The 22,931-nt window shown below is 43.5% G+C and overlaps 1 protein-coding gene across 3 annotated transcripts in view; it reads right to left on the bottom strand.

The window, feature by feature from the left end:
• The window catches only part of tiam2a (TIAM Rac1 associated GEF 2a), a 69,081-nt gene that overhangs the window by 30,166 nt on the left and 15,984 nt on the right, over positions 1 to 22,931 (bottom strand). For all 3 annotated transcript variants that reach the window (XR_005708253.1, XM_040137571.1, XM_040137572.1), the window contains exons 2-9: positions 17,055 to 17,149; positions 14,892 to 16,073; positions 11,162 to 11,612; positions 10,746 to 10,918; positions 9,361 to 9,585; positions 5,695 to 5,880; positions 5,231 to 5,374; positions 1,483 to 1,539 (exon numbers count right to left, since the gene is read on the bottom strand). Coding sequence is in view for 2 of the 3 variants with exons in the window: in XM_040137571.1 (XP_039993505.1) it covers positions 1,483 to 1,539; positions 5,231 to 5,374; positions 5,695 to 5,880; positions 9,361 to 9,585; positions 10,746 to 10,918; positions 11,162 to 11,612; positions 14,892 to 16,067 (2,412 nt within the window). In the remaining variant the exon portion in view is untranslated. The remainder of the gene's footprint in view (positions 1 to 1,482; positions 1,540 to 5,230; positions 5,375 to 5,694; positions 5,881 to 9,360; positions 9,586 to 10,745; positions 10,919 to 11,161; positions 11,613 to 14,891; positions 16,074 to 17,054; positions 17,150 to 22,931) is intronic.

Here is a 22,931-nt window from a genome sequence, read left to right as displayed (position 1 = left end):
ATTAAAGGTTATTCAAGGGATTTGAGATCCAAGTAGCACAGAAGGCACAAAGTCATTAAGACAGAAATGAAGAACTGTATGTGTCTACAAAAATCAATACAGCTAACCTCTTTCTCTCTTTTTCCCTACCTCCCACCCCAAAGAGTCTTAATCCCCTCTAAATCAAAATGGATCCTTGTGACGAGCTATTTTCCACATTCACATCCAAACCTAGGACAGATCCAAACAGTCAACTGAGAGGAAGCCTCCACATTTAAAGCTAAATTAAAGCTCCGACCCAATGAAGGCCATTATTGTTTCCCAAACCACTTCCTGTTCTGAGTCCATTTCTAAACCCTTAATGACGGCAGTTTAACACTCGCCACATTCACCACAGGCTCACACTATGAATTACTGCAGTCTGTGGAACAGTGTTCTTCATCACAGCCATCCTGCTCTGTCTACAAGTGTCCATTATGCTCATCTCTCCGCACCACACTTCATCTGTTCCTCCAAAACAGATGAAGGGACAAACAGCAAAATATATTTTTAAAACATATTATGCAATAGATATTAAAGATATTCATTTATTTTCTAGCTTCCTTTTCACATGGACAGAACACAGACTCAGCTGCAGAGCAGCTCCATGTCAATAAAACCATTCTCCATTAAAGGAACAGTTTGATATTTCAGAAAATATTCTTAGTTGCTTTCTTGCCAAAAGTTAAGTGAGAAGATTAATACCACTCTCTCTGCAGGTTAAATATGAAGCAACGGATAAACAATGTTATCTAATAAGAATCAACTTCTAATAAAGCAGAATTATCATTTAAAGGGAAGTCTCATTACCCACAAGCACGCCCCTACTGTCCAGCGGCTGAAGTAGGAAATGAAAAAGCCTGACCAAGAGGACAAGGAGATGTGGAGGCTTGAGGACAGCAAGGTTTGGAGCGGAAGCTAACAGCAGTATTTTTACGCTCAATCTTTCAACACTTTTACCATACACCCATACACTTGCCCTTTCAACCACCAACACTTCAACCCAACACCCTCCATTAACTCAATTACGGTGTGAATTGGAGCCCTGTCCACTTCGGAGTTTAACACGGTTCTACTGCTGTAAAATCCTCTCATCAGATATACTGTCTATTTATCTTGCAGACACCTGCAGATCTACATGAAAGGAATCTGCGCTTTGATCCGGATAAGTAATATACACAGGTAGACACACACACACCTTCTGATCCCCTGACACACACAGACACAACACATCTGTTAAAAATATCCTTACATAGCCCACTATCAAAGCCATGAAAGACAGTAGAGGTGAAAGCGACAGCGGACCTGTTTCTGCTGTGACTACTTCATGCTAAAACAGATAATTCAGCACATAAAACGGTACCACAGGACTGGTATGACATATGGCAGTGGAATTTTTAAAAGCTATATCAAAGATCCTCAAATCGTCATGGACGGACAAAGTTACTGAACACTATGACTCACCTCTGTGCTCCTGGGAGGCAGGGCGAAGGTTTGACCTCCAGCGTCGCTCTCAAAGATCTGATATCAAGAAACAGACAGTCAGAACTACAGACAGAGGGGTACCACAATGATTGACTCATAGACGATTAAGTGCCCAGCCACTCCGGCAACACAATAATAGACACACACAGTGCTATTATGTAGTTAATTAAAAACTACGCGTGGCGAGTGCAGCGCTTTGATACTGCTTCCAAACAGAGTCTGTAGCCTTTGAAGGTGCCATAGTGGAAATATGGTCTGTGTGTCTGAGCGGAGGGGGTGTGTATGGTGGTGGTTTCTTTGTAGCAGGGAGGTGAAAGGGGGAAACAGTCTGGTGACAGATGAGAAGAGGACAAGTCCCCCCTCCCCTCATCTCCATCTCCACATTCACCCTTCAGTGTCAAAATCTTTCACTTCGTCATCCATTCCATCTTCCTCTCTAGCTGCTCTCCCTGGCTTGTGATTGTAAGGCGCGCTGTGTCTGGCTAAGCCTCGGAGCAGCCTCAGAGGGCTTTAACAACTCTATAATACAGCAGTGACATAGAGCTATCAGTTATATGAGGTTGTAGCTCCAGTCCTCACTCAAATCAGCTGCAGTTATGAGGTTTTGCTGAGACACTTTGTCTCTGGGCGGGAGAGACATGATAGGTGACAGAGCTGGTGACAGAAATGGGGCATTTTGTCCTCAAAATGGGTCTGACACACTCACACAGGTGTTTGTATTGTGCTGTCAAATTAACTGAGCTGAAGCTGAATTCCCTGCAAAATTCCCTCTTATAGTACACACACTTCACTTAGAAATTGGTGTACAGAGGAGACTTGCATGGACCATACCCTTTTCTAAGGATCAGGATTTCTTTTCTCCAAAAACAATCCCAAGAAAACTCCTTTACAATCAGAAAAACTCCAGCTCCTGTTATGATAGTAATAGCCCTCATCTGACCTCTGATCAGCAGACTATAGTAACTCTAACCCCCCAACATGAGTACATTTATAAAGTGGCTGTAAACACTGCTGCTTCACCATAAACTGACTAAATTTAGAAAGTTTTACCAGCTCTCCCACAAATCCTCAGACCTTTCTGGCCCACTTCCCACAGTCAACTGCCGGCCAGCTCCTAATTGTATACATAGCACTGCTAAGAAGGATGAGAGAAGAGAAAACGAGAGGGAAGGAGATGGGGGGGGGGGGGGGCATGACTTTGGAGCAAGGTTGTCAAGCGCAGCGTCGCAGTGGTAAATGGGATTTAGTCTTAGTCAACACAGATGAGTCAGTATGGAAACTGTGGGAGAAAGACCGCCGGGTAACGCTCTGATGTTTATGCTCTAAGAACCAGAGGGTTTGAGAGAGACGAGGCTGAGGGGAAAAGGGAAAGACAAATTGTAAGAGAAATTGGGGGAGAGAATGAGATGAAACTCTAGGTTTAAGAGATTAAACAAGCATGAAAAAAGAATAAGCTAAAAGATAGTGGGTTTGAGTTGGGGGAAGGGGGATAAATGGAGAGCAAAAGGGAGGGAAAGCAAGAGGATATCTTGAAAATCTTGGAGAAAATCACAATCTACAAATCTGAGAAGGTAACAACAGATTAAGTGTATGGATGAGAGTTTGGCTCCTGAGATGGCCCCGCTGTCCAAATCCTTCTCCCGCAAACACGTCTCGTCGGTACTACATGAGAGAACAGCCAAGGAGCTGATGGTGTCATTTAAAATGGCCGTGGCTGAATTTCCCTCAGAGAATAGCAGAAAACCGAAACTAACACGGCAAAAATCTCTCACTCTTGAAAAACAACACAAAAACAGCAGACGTCCAGGAAAGCCCAGCACTCTGAAAATCCCTTGAAGCACTAATAGCAATTAACTGTTTCTTATTAGTCTCTCTCTGTCAAGACAAAAAAAAAAAAAACACCAGAAAAGCACTAAAAAGAGCTTGTAAGAGAAAGAAAGTAATAGACCTGGGGAAAAAAAAAATAAAGGGAGGCTCTTTAATATTTAGTGTCTTTACACCAACCATCTGCTGATGTCTGCGGGGCTGAGGAAAGAGTGGAGAATGCCATCTACCACATATGGCTTTTAATAATTCATGTGTGTGCTACAGCGCCACCTCGGCCTTCTGCACTGTGAAATGTAACTGGGCCTCATTACGCCGGCCGGCTGGAGTTCCCCCAGAAAAATAATAATACACACACACACACACACACACACACAGATACATACTTAGTTGCTGACAGACGTGCGCAAATGCAAAAACATAAATATCACAGAGCAGGTGGTGGGACGAGTGAGCTAGATAAGAGCAAGTGAAACAGGACAGGCAACACTGTGTGAGCAGTCAATTGAGTCTGGGCTCACCATCCGAAGAACATGACTGGCTCTTAGCTGTGCTTGCTCCAAAACAATAAAACTCCACTTTGACATCACAGCACAAAGGAAAATGACGCTCCCTCCTATAGTCTCAACTGATGAACAGAGGTCCATAAAAGACTTGTGCAAATGAGTGTTTCCTGTGGCAAAAAGAGTAGAGTATTCTCCGAGGCCATACCTTTAGGGTACAGAGTGGTGGATTTCTCTGTCAATAAATAACCAGCCTGCATGAGTCTAATTACTAACCTGAGAGGATTTAGACTCCCCCTTCCGCACCTGGGTAAGGAATGCTTCCCTGTGTTTATGGTGATGGGAGGTTTGCACTAAAACTTACCGGGAAGCAAAGGGGGACATGGGCTTATGTGCTTCTAATTAATAAAATCTCCTTAGGGGGAAAATGTGCTGAGAGCGCTGCATGACTGTAACAATCGCTTTCTTTCTTTCATGTCAGCGAAGGCATTCTACATGCGTGTAAGCAATAGGGCAACGTGTTTTCAGGTTGTTTCTCTAACAAATATTCATAATGTGTACTGAGCGTGTTGAGTATCAAGACGCAGTTTTTCTCAGCAGTAACGTCCCAGGAGACTGTGTGCTCACATTCACACATCTATATTATACCTCAATGGGGTGTGCACGCACGCTAATGAATTCTGCATGCTCATGTTATGTGTATGCATAGTTTCCCCTACTGCTGAATGAGGTGGGTGATCCTGCATTAAGAATCTAATAATCCAGACCACCTGAAGAGTTTTATTACTCTGAGATTCAGATGAGATTAGTTAGTGTTACCTCAAGGTTTAAATGCTGCTCTCAGGCTTTCAACAATGACAAAAACACAAAAATGCATATTTGTTATGTAATCTTTCTTCTTATTACCATATCTGTTTTTTGATTGAAATGATTGTTCATGGGCTTGCTACAAGTCACATATCAGAAGCTCTTCTATCCTTGGTTTTTTTCTAAGTACAAAATGTCACAGGGACAGAACACAGTAATCTTTGTCTCAAGAAAACAGCTGCGAAACACATCAACACCTAAATGAAGCGCTATTTAGTGCACAATTTTATCCAATGGCAAGAGAGCTGTACTGTGTTTGACTACAAAGGAAAACACCAATTGCATTGCATTTTTAATGCAGCGTCTTACATACATGCGTAGAAAATTTTGAATTCTTGTTTCTGAAAACTTTCAAGTTTGAAGACATTAAATATTTTAACAGTTGCTGAAGTACTGAACATTTTGCAGCATCATTCACACTTTTAATGTAAGAAAGATAACCAATACCTAAAGATTTTAATCATAGAAACTGAGTTTTGTATTTTTCAAAATAGTACCTCTCTCTGTCCATCTATTTGTGTGTTCAGGAATACCTGTGATGCAGAGGGTCTCTTGTCCCGTCCTCTCTTTGTTAGGTTGTCGAGGCCTTTGAGCGAGGAGAAAAGACCTCTCTTGCGCTGTCTATAAGTCACGGACAATGAGCGTCTCCTGAGTGTGGCCTCATCTCTGGAACAGATCTGAACAGATTACACAGTATCAGGACTGTGATCATTTAGCTCGACAAAAAAATTCATCTAATCAGACCATCTTAATTAGGTTTATTTTCCTCCAGTAAAGCATAAAGGGAGTGTAATCAGGACGCTTTTTGGTTTTGAATTATTAAAAAGATTTTCAAGGTTACTGTTAGACATCAAGTAAATGAAAACTAAATATATCACATACAAAAAGAAAGGCTACAGAGCATCAAAGAATACAAAGACGCACTGCTGGTCCTCTGACTCTTTATTTTGCATTCAATCATTTGTCCTTTCCCAGTGCCCGTCCTGGGCCTCCTCACCAGTGCATGGAAGGAGGAGACAGAGAAGATCCCAAGGCGTCCGAGGGTGGTTTTGGTGGGGCGGCTGGCGATAGCTAGCAGGCTCTTTGGGTTGGGCAGCTCTCCACCCTGTAGACTGGCCAGGTAACAGCGCATCCTGAAGAGGTCCATGTTGAACCTCTCCAGATTCTGCTCCCACTGCTGGATCTGGAGGAAAAGCAAGAATATTACCTTGGTAGGTTTAGTAGAGGTTGTGAATTCAGTGAAGATTTTTGGGTGTTGGCTGGGAAAAGAAAGTTGAGGGGAGGTAATGGATCGGCTGGGGGAGGGAGGGAGAGTCAAAGAGGGAGATCTAGGGTCAGTTGAGTGCTTTCCATCAAGCTGCAATTGCCTGCAGATGTTGGTGGAGGGTGAGGGCACAAATTGGTGGGGGTTTTTATAGTGAGGGGCGACTGCATATCTAGCGGAGGAGTGAGTGTGTGCAGTAAATCCAAATGCCCACCTTTTTTATGTAAGTCTAGAGAGGATGGTGATGCTGCACAGACCACCCGTTAAACCTCCACCCCGCACACACACATGCAGTATATACACACAATTTACAGTTGCCTTCGCTCTATCCCTGTTTGCACTATGTAAACTATGAGAAAGCGCTTATTTTGTTGGCTGGAGACTTGTTTTAATGAGAACACTCAAGTTAAACAACGCTCTATAACAACTGACTTTAATAGGCCTCGTCTGCACTGAGAGTTCTTTTACAATAACGCACCCTATGGCGTGGTCCCATTAGGTCTCATTTACATTAATGGCATTCTTGAGTAGCAGGAACAAACTGAGGAGGGATTGGAAGGTGGCATTTTATGAAACTCTGACTTAAACAAATTCAAACTTCTTAACCAAATAACTTGCACAGAAATCACCAAGGGACCACACTGGGCTATGTTATGTGCTAAACCCATGAAAATGCCCAAGTATGTAGCTGTGCAGGTGGCCTTGGTTAACAAGTCTTGAGTCAGTGACATTCAGCCATTATTCTCATTCCAGACCATGAGACCAGCTGCTTGGAGTCCACATACTTTGGTTTAAAAATGACCTTGCATATTTTGGCATGTCAGTTATTTAAATAATTGAGAAAATGATCAAACACCAGAGTGGAGCATTAACAGCATCCACATCAAACACTATCTCTAGAAAATCAGTATGTTTGAAATCTGTTTTACATAGATTGCTACAAGGACATAAAAGTTTTGGAGAGCTCTGTCCCTTGGTAGAACATTTGCCCAGGCAGTCCTTGCTAACACTTAGAGTCAGACTAATTTTTTAAAAATCTGGTTTAATTTGCCTCTTACAAATTAAAAAGTGAATTCAGAAGCTGTAAAACAATCCTTTGCTCAATTTGATACATTTAGGGGTTTTACCGCTAGAGCCTTACTCGGTGTGGTATGACCAGTAGCTAATGTTGATGTATAAGAATCATTACTGAGTCAGTTTGCCACCTTTATGATTAATCTCTACTTGCGCTACTGTTACCCCGTGTTTCAGCCTTCAGCATTATCCCGCAGTTGTCACTTGTGGCCACAGTTGCAGCAGGTGAGCGAAAGTTGCACAGACTCGTTTCACTCTGTACGATAATTACCTGGTAATTACCAGCTATTGCTATGGACTATAGGGAGATTGTAGGCCACTAGCCTTATCTGAAAAGTTAAATGTAGCTATAGAAAAATAAGAGAGAAGGTGGGTCGCCTTATTTGGATAATGGTTGTAACATATAGCAGTAACATGGTTAGCATGGAGCACCAAGACAGATGACAACTTTGGTGTCTGTGTTCTCGTTAGGTGACAAATGTGTATTCCTTTCACATTTTCACTTTGTCTAATGCCATCCCTCTCAGGTCTAATTCTTTGCATTATTCGGCTTAACCTGAAGACCTTGAACATACATCCTCTGATGTAAGTACACAAAGCACATTTTAATCTTGCTATTCTTGGGTCATTATATGTATCACGGTGTTCTGAACTGGTATTTAATTCCAGTGAGTAGTTTGAAGATGACTTTAGATGGGGAGGTAGGTATTACTGAGTAAATCGGATAAGCTCCTTCCTCAAAAGCAAAGACAAATTTAGGAGAGTTGCTGCTTTGGAAAAACTCATGTCTATGTATAACCATCACACAAGATCCTAGCATGCTTGTGATTTACACGCCATCTGGGTGTGTTTTTCCAACAGTCATATATCTGCATTTTCATTCAGGGATGTTCAGAAATAGTCCTGTGCAGAAAATTCAATTTGATGATTGTACCACTGATGAACAGCATTTTTTGATAAAGACCTATATGTAGTCCATGCTTCATGTGCTTAGCAGGCTTCAATCAGTGCTGTCAGACAGACAGTCAACCAACATCAGTGAAAAGCTCAGTAGAAAAAAGCCTTTGTTTTAATAGATTCTGATCTTTTCTTATTTGCCCTCTTTAACATCTGCTCCCCACTCTCCGTAAAAGCTCTAATGCATAATAGGTCTTTCAATGCAACCTGATCGCAGTGTGTGTGTGTACGTGAGCTTGTGCGTGTTAAAGGGGGTAACAGCAGACTTCAAAAGAGGTCTACTGGCACTGATTTCAGTAGACATGGGTGGGGGTGTGGAGGGACATCAAAGTAGTGCCCTGTTGGTGCTAGACAACCCCACCGAAACTTTAAATCTATCATCAGCCTCTGTGCGCCAGTATCAGAGTCCCGCCCCATACCCCCCTCTGACCCTATCATTTGACTCCATCACCGTCTGTCTCTTTTTCTACACTGAGGTGGCATACTGGCTAATTGGAAACAGATCCGAGCATGCAGTCAGTCTCATAGTCAGGCAGTGACATCTCCGTTGCTGATGACTGCAGTGAGAGACCAAATAACAGCCCATGCAAAATGGACAGTGTCCATTTTGCTTTCCTAGCACATAAGCTGTTAGTGCGCATGGACATGGGCAGCTGACAAAATGTGGACCAATGTGGCTACGCAGATGCAGAAAGTTTACATTTGCTTTAGGATGCACTTTAAGTCTCTGACCACATGAGTTGCAGGTATAAAACAGCAGCTAAGTTTTACCGCATTCCACAGCAAACACTAGTTTCTTATAAAAGTATTTGTGTTCTTGATATAGGCTATGGGCTTTTTATACCCGTCTGCAATCTACTGTATGTAGGCTACAGCGCAGTGCTGGGTGCTTGGGATTCTCCCCCAGGCTGTGAGGAGGAGGAAGAAGATAATGCATGTTGAGAGCCCATTACCAAGAAACATCTGGAATCCCAATCTTATGCTCGGGGAAGCGAGCTGCTCCCCTGGGCCCCTCGCAATGTGTTTGGGGACTGATGCATTTAGGCCACTTCACCCACCCACAGACAAAAATAAAGCACTGGCTTGTCACCGCAGTCACAAAATCAGGAAAATTAAGTGGGGCACATCTTGTGGTTGTTGCACGTATCATGCAGAATACAGCACACAGAGGAGTCTAAAAATCATAACTTAGCATGAAAAGAGCAAATGTTAGGCAGCCGATATAGATATTCTGTGAAATTTGTCCCAAGGCCATCAAATGTATAACGCAATGTAAAAAATGCAACAAGAGCCTCCAATACAATGCTGGTATTAATTCCAGCAAATTCAACTGATTCCTCAGTATCAATATCATTATCACCACCTTACCTGGTTCTCAATAGCTTTGCGGTTCTTTGGGTCGTTGACTACAGTCAGTTGCAGCTCAGCCATCTTCTTCATCTTCCCGTCCATGTCGATCTTCTGCAGCAGGCCTCGGACCTGGCTCCGCAGCAGACGCACTGTATCCTCCTTCCCCTGGCGCTTGGCCAGCAGTGAAGCACTGGCAGAGTGGATGGCTGTCACCCAGTTCTCCAGGTCGGTCTGGTTGCTGGCCTGGAAAGGCAGAGAAACAGGGAGTAAGATTTGATGGAGTATTAAGGCCAATATTCCTGTTACAAGCTGGATTCAGAGTATCCATACCTTATAAATCTCCCAAGATTGCCAATGCACTGCTATTGTGTTATTCTATCATATATCACAATACAATCATTGGGTGGCAAGTTAGTTTTTGGTGGATCAATAAAAGAAAACTCAATTAAACTTGATTAATAGTGCCTCTATGAGAAAGCACAGGTTATGAAATGTTGAAATCATACATTTTCCCTGTTAATGAGCCATTTCATTATTGTCCCGCTGTCTTTATAAGGTGATTCATTAGGAAGCAGAACATTGGTTGTGATCATCATTTTGAATGAGAATGATTCGTGCTCAACAGGCCATGTGAGTGGAAACAAAAGGATGAAACCTAGGCTCCATCTTTATGTTAGAGAGGTGATTTTTGTCCGTGCTTGCCTCTGGGGCTACGTAAGCTCCACACCGAACTATTTTATTAGATGTAGGTCTGGACACCGTGATCTAGTGCAGTCTGGTGCAGCTTGTAATCTTGAGTGGAGGAGGCTACATGGAGGGAGCAGAGGCTCTGCATGAATTTGGCACAGATATGTAGGTCAGTAAGCACAACGGGAAAATGGGATGTTCTCTCAGACCCCTTAGCTGAGAAGTTTGGGCACTTTGCTTGCAAGTCCCTCATAGGCTGGTCACTTCATTTTCTTCACTCGAAGGAAGGGAAGCTAAAAAGTATGTCTGGTATAATTCAACCACAAACTTGTACTCTAACTGTGCACTCTGGAACATGCTGTTGTATATCTTATTTGTTCACTTTTATGTCTAAAGTTATATTCCTTTCACACTTAAATGCACATAAAGGTTCATTAATATCAATTAAATGTCAATAACAGGAAACAAAATTCCTATCTGGTTCACAAAAACCACCTTAAACCTAAGTTGGGTGGAGCATCACAAAGCCAGGTCGGCTGATAGGCACTGACTCATTCACAATCAACCAACTGAGACGGCTTGAGCCTGTGCCACTCTGTTGGCCTGACAGAGATACGTGTGTCCAAGATATTTCATGATTTAACTTTTCCAGTTATGTGCAATGGATTTTAGGAAGATGTCATATATGGAGAACTGTGTCAGCTGATCTGTTTTACCTGAAAGAGGTAGACGTCTCCGTATGAATTGCTAAGGCAGAAGACATTTTCCTTTTTGGGGTGCTCAGGAACCGCCTGGACAATGCTGTCCTCAGCCAAGAGAGCGTAGCGAGGCGACAGCTCCGTCTCCGGAGAGCCTTTACCATAAGTCTCATAGAACAGCAACGTACATCCTGGAAAAGAGGGAGTAGAAATACAGACACAAAGACAAAGAGATGGACACAAACGTCATGAGTAAATTATGCAGAAAGAAAGTGTACATCATCAAGTCAAGTTTCTCTAGATTGTAAGAGTTTGGGGCTTTTACAACTGTTACCTATTGTTTTAGAGACAAAATGTCCCTGTAAAAAACAACTAAGAAATGAAGTTCAGCAGGACTGGGATATTTCCTCCTCCACCCCGAGACACATGCTCACCTTTAAGGGTCACCCAGTATTGCTTCCACTTGCGGCGGGTCACCAGCTCAAGCTTCCTGTCCTTGTGAAGGGTGACAAGGGGTTTAAAAGAAAGCCAGCCAGCCCGTCTGACCACCCCCTGCTCCTTTTCAAACAGTAGGTCCAGCTGCTCTAGGGAGCCCTCTGCCGACTCGCTGCTGCTCTCCCCCTCTTCAGTGCCAGTGGACGGGTCTCTTCTCTCGCCTCCTCCCCCTCCCTGTCCGGTGCCCATCTCCAACTCCCTCATGAAGTTCTCATAAATGTTCTGGCGGAGGGCGTCGCTGGTTGTTTGGTGAATGGCTCCTGAAGATTGGGCCCTGGAGGTTCCTGAGAACCACAGGAGGCTAGAGACCTGAGAGGGGGAGCTGGTGTCTGCAGTCAGGCCATCAACTCCACTGTCAAAAGCATCGTTCAGGTCCTTGTACCTGGTTTCCTGATAAGACACAAAAGGTGGAGGAAAGGCATGATGAGTATGAGGGGTATTAATGAGAGGAATGACAGAGGATGTGGGGGAAGGATGAGACTTTCATGACAGGTAACAGTTTTACTGATTAGTTGGCAATGGGCTAGTTTGGCAATTTCAAACTTAGTTCAGAGATTCATTGATCCCATCTACAGGTATGCAAAACACACCATGTTTGCCGGTAGACACACCTCTGTATATACAGCAAGAAATGTGAGCTTACATTGGGACTAAAATTAAACTGAGCTCCTTTCAATTAACCCGGAGGCACTGCAAAATTGCAGGAGAAACTTTTGGAAAAAACTAGTCAAACCACTCAAACCTACTTCAAAGTCTGCATTACACTCTCTAAATCTTTCGCAGGGCTGAGAAAGTGGGACAAATTTCCTGAAATGGCACCTGGGAGGTTGGAACCCTCCAGGCTCACACAATTCCGCGTCATTTGAGGTCTGCTGTGGCTTCCCAATTCCCCAAATGAACACTTGATGGAATTGCACTCTTTCATGCCTAATGATAGCCTACCTACACTTGACTAGATTGCAGCATTGATTCTGCCCCTGGCAACAGAGTGGAGTGCTCTCACCATGCAGACACACAGTATGTGATGTCATGACGGAGCTCATTCTCCATCTTTGTTTGTGTCTCACTCAGCTCTGTCCAGGTCTTCTCCATCCAATCCTCGTTTCATGCCGTTTCTACAGTCCCTTCTCATTAGTTAGCAAACAATTCAGATTTTTTTCTTCTCACATCCTGTAACCATACAGTGCAGAGATCCTGTTTAGCTACAAGGCAGCAATGAACCCTTTGAACCCACAGTGTTCATTTAAAGACAGCCTTTGTTTAACCATTACGTACAACTGCCACCAAGAAATACACCGAATTTGTATAGTATAGCAGTAGGAAAATGTCTAATGTGGATGGGGGCGTGTTTTCGTCAGCTTTCCCACAGCCCAAATTGATCCACATCTCCCTCACGCTCTTCCAGCTGCCTTTCATTACAAGCAGGTTATTGGTCTTTGGCATCAGGGTCATGGTGTGACCTTTAAACCCACAACAGAGCCCTGGAGGGGAACCAGAGCTGGAGGTGCTCCTGGTTTTGGATGACCTGCTGAAAGGAGGCACAGTGACCAGCCCTTGGAGGTTTATGCCAAGGAGGTGTGGCAGTCAACAAAATGGCCCCCTAAAGGACTGAGGAAATTCATCAGTCTGGAGACAATCTTAAGCTCCCCACTCTGAGGTGAACTTGCAGGCCTTGTCAGTCACTTCCAAAGAAAATCCCAATTGTCAAACACGGATTCTTTTCTTTTTAATTTGCATGAAACCCCCTTCAGGCTTTAATGGAAATTTGGTCTTCCTAGCATTTGTCTCTAAAAACAGAGCCCAGCTTGTTATAATTTGTCACCATTACCTGGATTTGGCAATGCATTTTATTTTCTCTGAATGACTACACCTCATTTAAAAGTTTCTTGAGGATTTCTGTTGGCAAAAAACACAACTTCCTGTCACCTTTATGTCCAGATAAGGAAACAAAGACTAAAGTAAATCTGTGGGTGATAGTCTCTCCCCAAAACTGGTTGGGCATCCACAAATGGCCATAGATTAGCATGGCATTATGTCAAGCAGGAGATTTAAAGGCAGAAATTACAAATGTAAAGTGAAAGCTGTGTAACACTCAAAATGAATACTGCCTGTCTACTAGGTATTCCTCACTACAGAGTCAGGTGACAGTGTCAAGGCAAAGTAGCTCATATATTTCACTTAGCATTATCTGTTATTTAAGTACAAGGAGAAGCTCACAAATTCTCAGAAGAAAATGCCATCTGAATACAATGATTGTTCTATTCTTTCCTTCGGTCAGACCCAACTGACTAAACACCAATCCCTATAAGCAGATTTACTCTCCAAGGACCGTGAGGGGGGCCCAGAAAATCTGCACCACACAACAGCCAGAACAACCGTAAGTCATTCATTAACATTAGAGGAGGGGTGGGGTTAAATCTTCAACTAGGATTTAGTTTCTCTCTAACAGAGCCTCTCAAGGCTTAAAGCTATTCTCTTGGCAGTGCCCAAACAGTGTTCTTAAAACTTTTACAAGGCAAAGCTAAACCAATTAATGCAGAAACAACTGCTTTCAAGCCTGAAAGACAGAGAGGGACACGAGTTCAGGCTCAGTTTAAACAAATGTTTTATGTCAAATTAAAGCTATTAAGAATGTAGTGGTTGTAGGACAAAATCACATGGTTCTTAAAAGCCTGTGCAGGCAACATGCAGACACGCTGTGGTTATTTTCAATCTCTCCTCTGACCTGTGCCTGTATGGAACAAGTATCACTTTACTGCTGGGAAAATTTATATATGTATACATTTTCCCAGTAGTATATGTATCTATGTATGTATGTATATATCAGCTGTCTGCTGTCTGCTCTCATATGTTAGATTTTCACTACAGAACCTGTTCCATTTACAAATTTCTATACGTTTCGATCAGCCATACGTTAATGTGAAACCTTGAGAACATTTTTGAATAAAATGCAAAGCCTGGGCTAATAACCACTAAGGCTAAAATCACACTTATTCAGTTAGATCAACACCCCTATAGCCAACATGTACATCTGAACGTAAAGAAAAGAGCTAAACACATAAACATGTTACAAGTACAGTACATACAACAACTAATCATAAACAATCAGTAAACTATAATACTTCAGATGTACCCACCCAGATAAAGGCATTATGGCATCTGTACATCAGCCCCTGACTTCTTGTCCTCGGAGGATTATCCATGTCTTACATTGTAATATGTAGTACCTCTCATCCTTGTTCCATCTACATAAAAACAACAAGACCCAGCACTGGTTGCCTTACAAATTTCATTTTGTGCCGCCCCACTGTGCTCTGTCCTCAGACAGCTGGTGTTGTGGTGCTAAGGACCACAGGACGGTGGTTGGTTACTGGCCATGCCAGGACAACCGCTGTGGCTCACGATCAAATAAACCTTGCCAGACAGAAAACTCTGCATGGTTGTTACTTATGCCCACTTCTATTAAATAAGCTGTTGCTAGTGATGGGGGAACTAGAGATGACCACAATAAAAAAGCGATACATTTATGTACTGTTTGCTTAAACTATGAGGGCTCTACGTTATGGGGCACGTACAAGCACCACATCTATCTGACCTAACGTTTTACATACCATGTAGATAAGATCCCTTTATGAACCCTGTGAGTGGTAAAGAAGTGACCAAATCTACCTGAGACTTCCTCTTCTTGCGGCTGAGGCTGCCTGTCCAGTCACTGAAGCGTCGCATGCGGTTTTTGATAGAGTCTTTTTTGTGGAAGACACAATCTGGGACACCCTGCTCCTGGTGCTGTTCCTGGTTAGGGTACTGATCCAGGCCCTCGCTCATGGTGTGGGCTTTGGGCCTGCGACAGGGCAGGGTATATGATGAGTATTGCAGAACCTCAGGGCAAGCTTCCTCCAAGGGCACATCCAGGACGGATGCAAAGGAGGCTCGGTGTGGCCTCTGGCCTGGTGAAGGCTCCTGTAACTGGGAGGACAGGTCCCTGGCTGTGGGAAAGGTAGCAGCCATTGTGGAGTCCCTGTAGAGGTCTGTGATAGACACAGGGGGAGATTGTTCAGTGAATGAGTGAAGCTGGTGGATGGGGGAGTGAACTAGAGTCCTACTGGCAGAGCAGGGTTGGTCCTGCTCACACACCTCTGTGCTGGGCCCCCAGGGGGAGTCATACCATGAGCCATCAGAGCTCAGTGAGCTTCCCTTGCTGGTCCTGGCTGTGGAGGAAGTAGAGGTTGCTGGGGGACCGCTGCGGTGGCCATCCTGCCTACTACCACTGGAACCGGGCAGACTGGGAGTGGAGGCGGACTCCAGGTTGGGAGAGAACTTAAGGAGTTGTACAGGGCCAGAGGCCTCGTCCAGGAGGAGGGGATTTACGGAGGTGTTGGTGAACTCCACCCTGAGACTGCCATCCTTCTTGATCACCACCCGTGGGCTGCTCTGTTCCTCTAAAACCTCATGTTCATCACTGTGTCCATTCAGGGTGTGCCCATTGAATTCAGCCCCATACGGATTGTTTTCGTACTCATCTGACATATGACGCCTTCGTATACCACATCCTGGGGACCGATGCCACCGATGGTCACTTGGGCTGCTTCTCGCTCCCCTGGATACATAGTCATAGTGCCGAGTAGAATAAGGCTGTCGGCTTTTAGTAGGGGACAAACAGCCACGGCCAACACACCTGGCCTTGTACCCTGAGCCTAAAGAGGTGCTTTTCCACCATGTATGGGGTGACAAAGTGTCGTCTTTGGCTGAACGGAACTTCAGTGAATATGGCTTTTGTTTCCCGGGGAAGACAAAGCTGGTGCCTTTGGGGCCCTGGATGCTGTACTGACTCTCTGAATTTCCCATCTCTGCCTGGAAAAAATAAAAATATAAGCAAAACGATAATGTCACCAGCATTATGCTCGAATTATGCATGGTTACTCACACATAATGCAGTATAATATATATGACATGGTGTGGCATAATGCCAGGTCTTAATAATGCCAGAGATATGAAATTAACATATTACTCAAACAATATGACTACACTCTCATAAAATAAAACTATACACACACATAATTGTTTTATTTGCATTGGCTGTTCCCAGAGTAAAACAGCAGCAGGTCTAATATCTTCCTTATGCCTTTCAAAGAGAATAGTTATAAGTAATTCTGTCACATCTGGTCATTAACCTGTTTGGTCTACCCCCGTCTCATTTTACTACATTCTTCCATTCTTTCTCTAGAAAAGTCAAGTCAGATGAACAGGCTTTAGGCTGTCATGGTTGTTATGTGTGACAGAGTTCAGGACAATGAAAAATCACTTCCAGACTGTCAGCAACACTGATGGTGAGCCATGACAAGACAGACATTTCATTACAGGGTTGAATGTTAAAGCACATCAACTGCTGGGACACTACTGTCGTTAAGCCACAGTACTGCACCTTTGTCTGTCTGTGATGGGATTACATAATAGGTCCAGGTAGATACCTTCAACAGTCTATAAATCTTTGAATTAACACACCAAATAGATTAGGAACTAAAACAAACCTCTCTACAACATGTGAAAGGGATACTAAGAGTTAAAACAGTTTAACTACACAACCTAGGACAAGGTTCTGTATTAATAAAAAAATGCAGGTTTAAATAATGACTTAATTATGACCATTTTAAAAAGGACCAATATATCTGAGGAGAGAGTAACATCCATCCGTACTTGTATGCTACAGTGAAAACATAATCGATACATTTTAATGTGTATACCAGGGACAGATTTTAAAATTGGGGGGTAAAATATAATCAAGCATAATAATACTGACAACCCAGATATGAAGGCCACAGTTCTCAGACTCACCTGTCAGAAAGTCTTGTCTCAGATTGGAGGTCCTATGCACGCCTCTCTCCGCCTCATTTCTCAAAATAAACTAATTCCTCCGTCGTCAGGCTCATCTGAAACACACAGAGAGAAGCTGACTTAGTGCTTAGTCTCTTCCCACAGCACCGTAATTTACTTCAGGCAATGAGTTCCATGTTTGATAACAGGTGTGCCAGTTAAAGAGCAGATCCTAATCCCCAGTATTTGAGAGAGGACAGTGTTTGGTAGGCAGCACTACTTGTTTCTCACTGTGATAAATGAAGGCAATGCAATGCTGAAACAGAAATAAGGCTCCTCCCCTATCTGAGATTGTCTGACTTTTAGTAGTTTGAAAATTTCTGTGTCTGGAAAGAACATTGTTCTTATTGGCAGGTTTGCAAATAATGATACAGCCAATATCTCAGAGATGAAAATATTTCCTTTCAAAAGCTATGCAGCCCTAAAGTATCAAGCAGGTCCAATGGACAGCTTTGTAATGTACAAGACAGCACAGTAGAGTAGTGCCACCCTGGCGCTTCAGTATGACTAGTTTAAAAATTCACTCACCCCCCAAATTTAACTCTCCTCAATCAGGCATCCAAACCAAACATTAGTCACATTTTTCCACCTCCCCACAAGTAAATGACGTCGTCTTTGATCAGGGTTGGGAAAGTTTTCGAAAGCCGGCTACAGTTTGCCCGTCTGTTTATTTTTAAACCTTGGAATCCTAGCTTGCTCCCTTTTTTTTTTTTCACTCGTCACCACCAAATTTGTCCAGGGGCAGGATCCAAAACCAGAAACGGCTGAGGAGCGCCCTTGTGGAGGCACCGGGCATCTTCTAAGAAACAGTGCAACTGTCTTGTGTGTGTAATATAACCCACTTACATGAATCTAGCTCACTCTCCAGAACGGCTTTCAAAAAGTGCTAACTCCGCTAAGCCTTGCAGCACACGTACAGCATGTGTAAGGTTACAGTGTAAACAGCCAACTGCCAAAAGCCCTAACCTTCAGGATTAAGTGATCTGCAGAATTAAGAGTTTATCTGCTCCTGCACGGGTGCACCTTGACTCTGAAGTGAGATTAAATAGTTTTGGCATACTGAGTAAATGGACTACTGTAAAGGAATGTGTTTAATAGATGAAGCTGAGAGGGAAATTCCAGGGGACTTGAGTGATTTAAGTGTAAAGCAATTGTTGCACTGGATCCCAAAGTTCAAGGACGGAGCAAAGATCCAAGCTAATGTTAAAAAAAAAAAAAAAACATGACAAGGAGCCACACGAGGAAGTTATTCTCTCCCTATTTCAGCTGTTTAGAATAAGTGTGAAAAAGTAGCATTTTTGTGCAGTGGAAACTTGGCTGGGGACATTCAGGCCTGGTAATGAACTTGAACCTTCACTCTGATCTGATCAGTGGATTAACTAAACAGTTGCTTCATTCCTTATAAGTTAGAGGGTGAACCAGAGAAAGAAGACATTGAATACAAGCAGCACTGATACCGAAAGGGACTATAACCCTGAACCTACCTATTCAAGCACCTTTTTGCCAATAACACACTAATAATCTCCAGCTTTGTCATGCTAGTTGAGCTGGGGCCATGGGTCACATGAGCATGAGAGTCCACTTCATTAACCTAGGAAACCGTTTGGGAAAACTGGCACATTTCCTCACTCAATTCCCCATTTCCTCCTTACATCCCATGTCTAAAACCCTCACCATGCAAACACCAACTGACCCTCAACTTCTGTTAGCATCAACAACTTGCAATAAGCCTAGCAAGCAGAAGTAAGTGAAGGCAAAATAATTTGAAGTACCTCTACATGTATGGAGAGTAACTAAACAATGCTCTTTCTGGAGTAAAGACTGAGAAAGCAGCTGCCGACAACACCAGGAGTCGGCATAAAGCTGGTCGTCGAACTTGTCACGATGACTGCTTTCTTTTGACACTACCACTACTCTTTCTTGCTGTGAGTATGAAAGCCTCAAAGGCATGCCAACACACAAACCTAAAGACACACACGTTTGCCTTCTGCTGCAAGTTGAACTGGGGTATTGTGTGGCTGTTTTGGGAGAACAACAAGACAAGTCTTCCTTTTAGCTGCAAACCACTGTGCCCAGTCTGAACTCTCCCTCCCTCTACCCCTTCGATCCTCTGTTCTCGTCAATGGGTTTCCTACATGCCATCTGCTCAGGGGCCAAGGGACAAACTGCCACCCCATCGCTCCCCGACACACCTCATGACCTGGCATTCTTCTCAGGCTGCCCCTGGGTGACTCCCACGCTCCATGTTTAGTCTGGCACTGGTTATGTCTTGGGTCTGGAGCTCGGGATATCGGTGAGTCACACCTCAACATGGTATAAACACAGTGGTTACATGAAGTGTTAAGGAAGTAACTGTCTTTTCCTTCATGAAGACCAACGTGCATCTGTGGAACAGGAGCTAAAACCTCTCCCTCACAAATGTAGAGTCAGAGGACTATGCTTGCAATTCTGACCCTCGTGTCCTTGAATCTAAACTTGGTCAACAAAGCTGGAGGAACAAACTATTGACACAGCAGCGTGAAACACACGGTGATTCCCCCAGAGAACTAAGCCACACACTAATAGCATGTTGTTGTTAGTGCAGTTTATGTCTTAACCTACTCTACCATAAAACCTTGGATATACTAAAATCTCACTTGACTATTTCATACGTTTCCCAAAACCGTACATTCATTGAGCAATAATTCTGAAAATATGGGCTAACCATATGACACAATGTTAAGTTAACATGTGGTTCTGATAGAAGAAATAATAGATTAACAATGCAAATGACTAATAAAGCAGCCAAAAATAATCTCGTTCAAAATAACGTACCAACAAGGTTTCATGCTTTTTGAATTATTAGGCTGTGAGCTACAAATTATGAGGTCATTTGTTGTTGGTAGTGACTGTTAGACAATCGCACTGCCTCCCTCCTGTCAAATCACAGCCTATGGGACTTTCTGGTCTCTTATCACTTGCCTCTGGCGCTTTGACAACTGAGCTCTTAAAGGAGAAGTGTGCTTAAGCGTCAATCTTTTAGACTCAGCCTAAATTCAAACTTATGCAAAACAATCAACAAGTTCGTTCAGCACAAAAACAACAATGGGCAGTGAAGAAGAAAGAGAAAACAGTGTTATTGGAGCCAAAGACCAGGACGTCTCCTGCTGAGGTTTTGTCACATGAACCAGATTTAAAGTATCCTGCGGTTGTTTGCTTATGAGGAGAAATGTCTATCTATGAATCACTCACTGAAAGCCCATATTACTGTGTGGTGGGTTCAGCCAAAGCCACCAAACATTCATCAAAGTGCTTGTTAAGTGTCATTCGGACCTTTTCATAATACATTTCGAAGCTCTGCGCTTGGCTACTGACCAAAAATGACATGGCAGCCTTCTGAAAGATTTATACATGTATGCCACTGCAATTCCAGAGTGATGCCAAGAAAATAAAATGTGCATTTTAAAATGTGTACACTGTGCTCCGACAGAGTAAGCCTCCAGCTACATCAGCTTGAGATACAAAGTTTAGACAAGATGGTTGAGTTAGTCAAACTCACTTATTCTTATGAGTGAATGTGAGTCAGGCATATTAGGCTGTCAACCCTGAAACAGAGCAGAAAAGTGATGAAGTCTGAGATTGTGAATGGTCACTTAGTTCTTCATTTACATGGCTACGTGCCGCGTATGTGTATACAAGAAATAAAAACTTAAGCACACACTGCTCTCCAACAAATAAAAGGTGGAAACTAAACAGTGCTCGCACATGCAAACACACAGTGTAACCCACACCTGTGCATCTCAACAACAGGGAATACAATGCAACCTCTTCACCCCCGCCTCCTCTTCTTGAGGTAAGTTGGAAAAACAAGGAGAGAGAAAAAATTAAACAAAGAACACACATCCCTTACCTCTGTGGCCCGGGCTTTAATCTAAAAGCTCTTTGAAGAGCTTGCAAAGAAGAACTCTAGCTGGTGTTCTCTGATCTCAAAGTGGATTCTCCCTGTGAAAGCTTGTTGAGTCTTAAAGCAACATACACACACACTGGATCTGACTCACACACCCAGACACACTGGAGGACACGTGGAAACTCTCTCCCGGCTTCGTAGCAGCAGCAAATCACAATCCTCCCAGGGTAACCTTGGGTAACGGAGCGCCAAGAGGAAAAGCCAGAGAGCAGGGAGGAAAAAGTGAAACGTTTTCAACAGAGAAGCTCTCTCAGAGAGAGAAGCAAGGATGTTTTATAGCGCTCATCCATTTCAAGTCTCCAATGCAAAAAGGCTCCGCTACTACACAGTGTTGTTTTTCCTATATCCTGCTTTTCCGTTGGCAAGGAGGAGGATGCAGGGCTCGTTACAGCCAAGGCGGTTTTCCAGAGCTGTTTGAGGCGATTGGGTGAGACAAGCTGGCGTATAATGGCTTCAGCGCTGCCTGGGAGGCACCGGGGAGGACGCAATGACTGGAGCTCTTGTCTGACCCTAAATACCACAATGACCCCAGGAGGAGGCCAGAGAGGAAGCCAGCTACTGGGGAGACAGAAAGAGTGTGTGTGTATGTGTGTGTATTGATGAGTGAGTGTGAGCCAGGGAAATAAGAAAAAAGTCCTGTGAGTGAAGACAGAGGCTTGGTGTGAAAAAGAGCAGGGCCAAAGAGGAAATTACAGAGGAGGAAACAGAGTTAGCGACATGGCTAAGCTGTTTGAAAGTTTCTGGAGGCCAGAGGGGCCAAATTTGCATCTCATTTTAAGGAAAAGCTAATTAAAACAACAAGAAAATGATTCAAAACCTTCTCTGGAATTAAAATTTCTAAAATGCATTCAAAGTGTTGTGACTAAGCCTTATCCAAGCAGAGACAAACTCAAGACCGCCGTCGGTCTAAAAACACACAAATGCCTCCATTTGTCTATGGTTCACATAACTGTGGTCAAACAGTCAAACTGGACCCATTCAGAAAGCCACACCAGAACACAACGTAGCATCAGAAATGGACGGAGCGCGCCAGACTGTTCCAAAAGCTGCTCCCAAGTCTCTTGCGAGCCAGTTGTTTATTTCTGAGTAACTCAGTGAACATTATTAGTGTTCAGGGACGCAGCACTCCTACAAATGGAAAACATGAGAGCCTGAGTAACTAGAATGCTCAATCTGGTTGTTCCTTAGAAATTCTTTAAAAATTCATGTTTGTCTGAATAGCTATTCAGAGTCATGGCCATGCCATGCTGTATAAGCAACTGTGGAATGGTCTTTCATCAGCCGGCTGCTTGACACAGAGACTTCAGCTCCAGGACACAATATCAGCAGCGTTTTCCAGGGCTAAACAACACAATAGCCCTCGTAGGCTAGTCTGAGCTCCTCTCAAAGCCCTTTGTCTGGCTATGATGGAGACAGCTAAAAGGTTGGTCAACAAAAAGTCGGAGAGACTGAGAGACATGAAAAAAGTGACGTTCTGAGAAAGAAAGAGAAGGCAGGGGGGAGCAGGGGTGCTGGGTCGACTTTCACCTGGCTAAATGGTCTGACTCCTAATTAAGATCAATTAAGGCCCCAACAAGCTCTCCAGAGCCAATTCAAATCCCTCTATATCCAAAATCTAGGCAGTTAACTCCCACATGCATCTCAGCGTAATTTCCATTCACATGTCCAACTGTTGAACTAATGCCGAGCCTGATAGTGGAAGCTGAAGGTTTTCCACCTGGAAGAAATCGGGAGGTACTACTGCTGCGTGTGTCGGGACATAGGTTTCAAAAAGTTTATCAGCACAGCTTTGCTTTAGGATAATGCTGTCAAACACCAGGGGTGAGGTCTACATTATCCCTGGTGGCCTTTCCCCTGCCATTATTGAGCAGAGAGACAAAACCCACGTCCCC

The sequence above is a fragment of the Xiphias gladius genome, chromosome 10 (assembly GCF_016859285.1).
Source record: "Xiphias gladius isolate SHS-SW01 ecotype Sanya breed wild chromosome 10, ASM1685928v1, whole genome shotgun sequence".
Classification (NCBI taxonomy): Eukaryota; Metazoa; Chordata; class Actinopteri; order Istiophoriformes; family Xiphiidae; genus Xiphias; species Xiphias gladius.
Note: the sequence above shows the minus strand (reverse complement) of the source record. Positions and strands in the feature narration are given on the sequence as shown.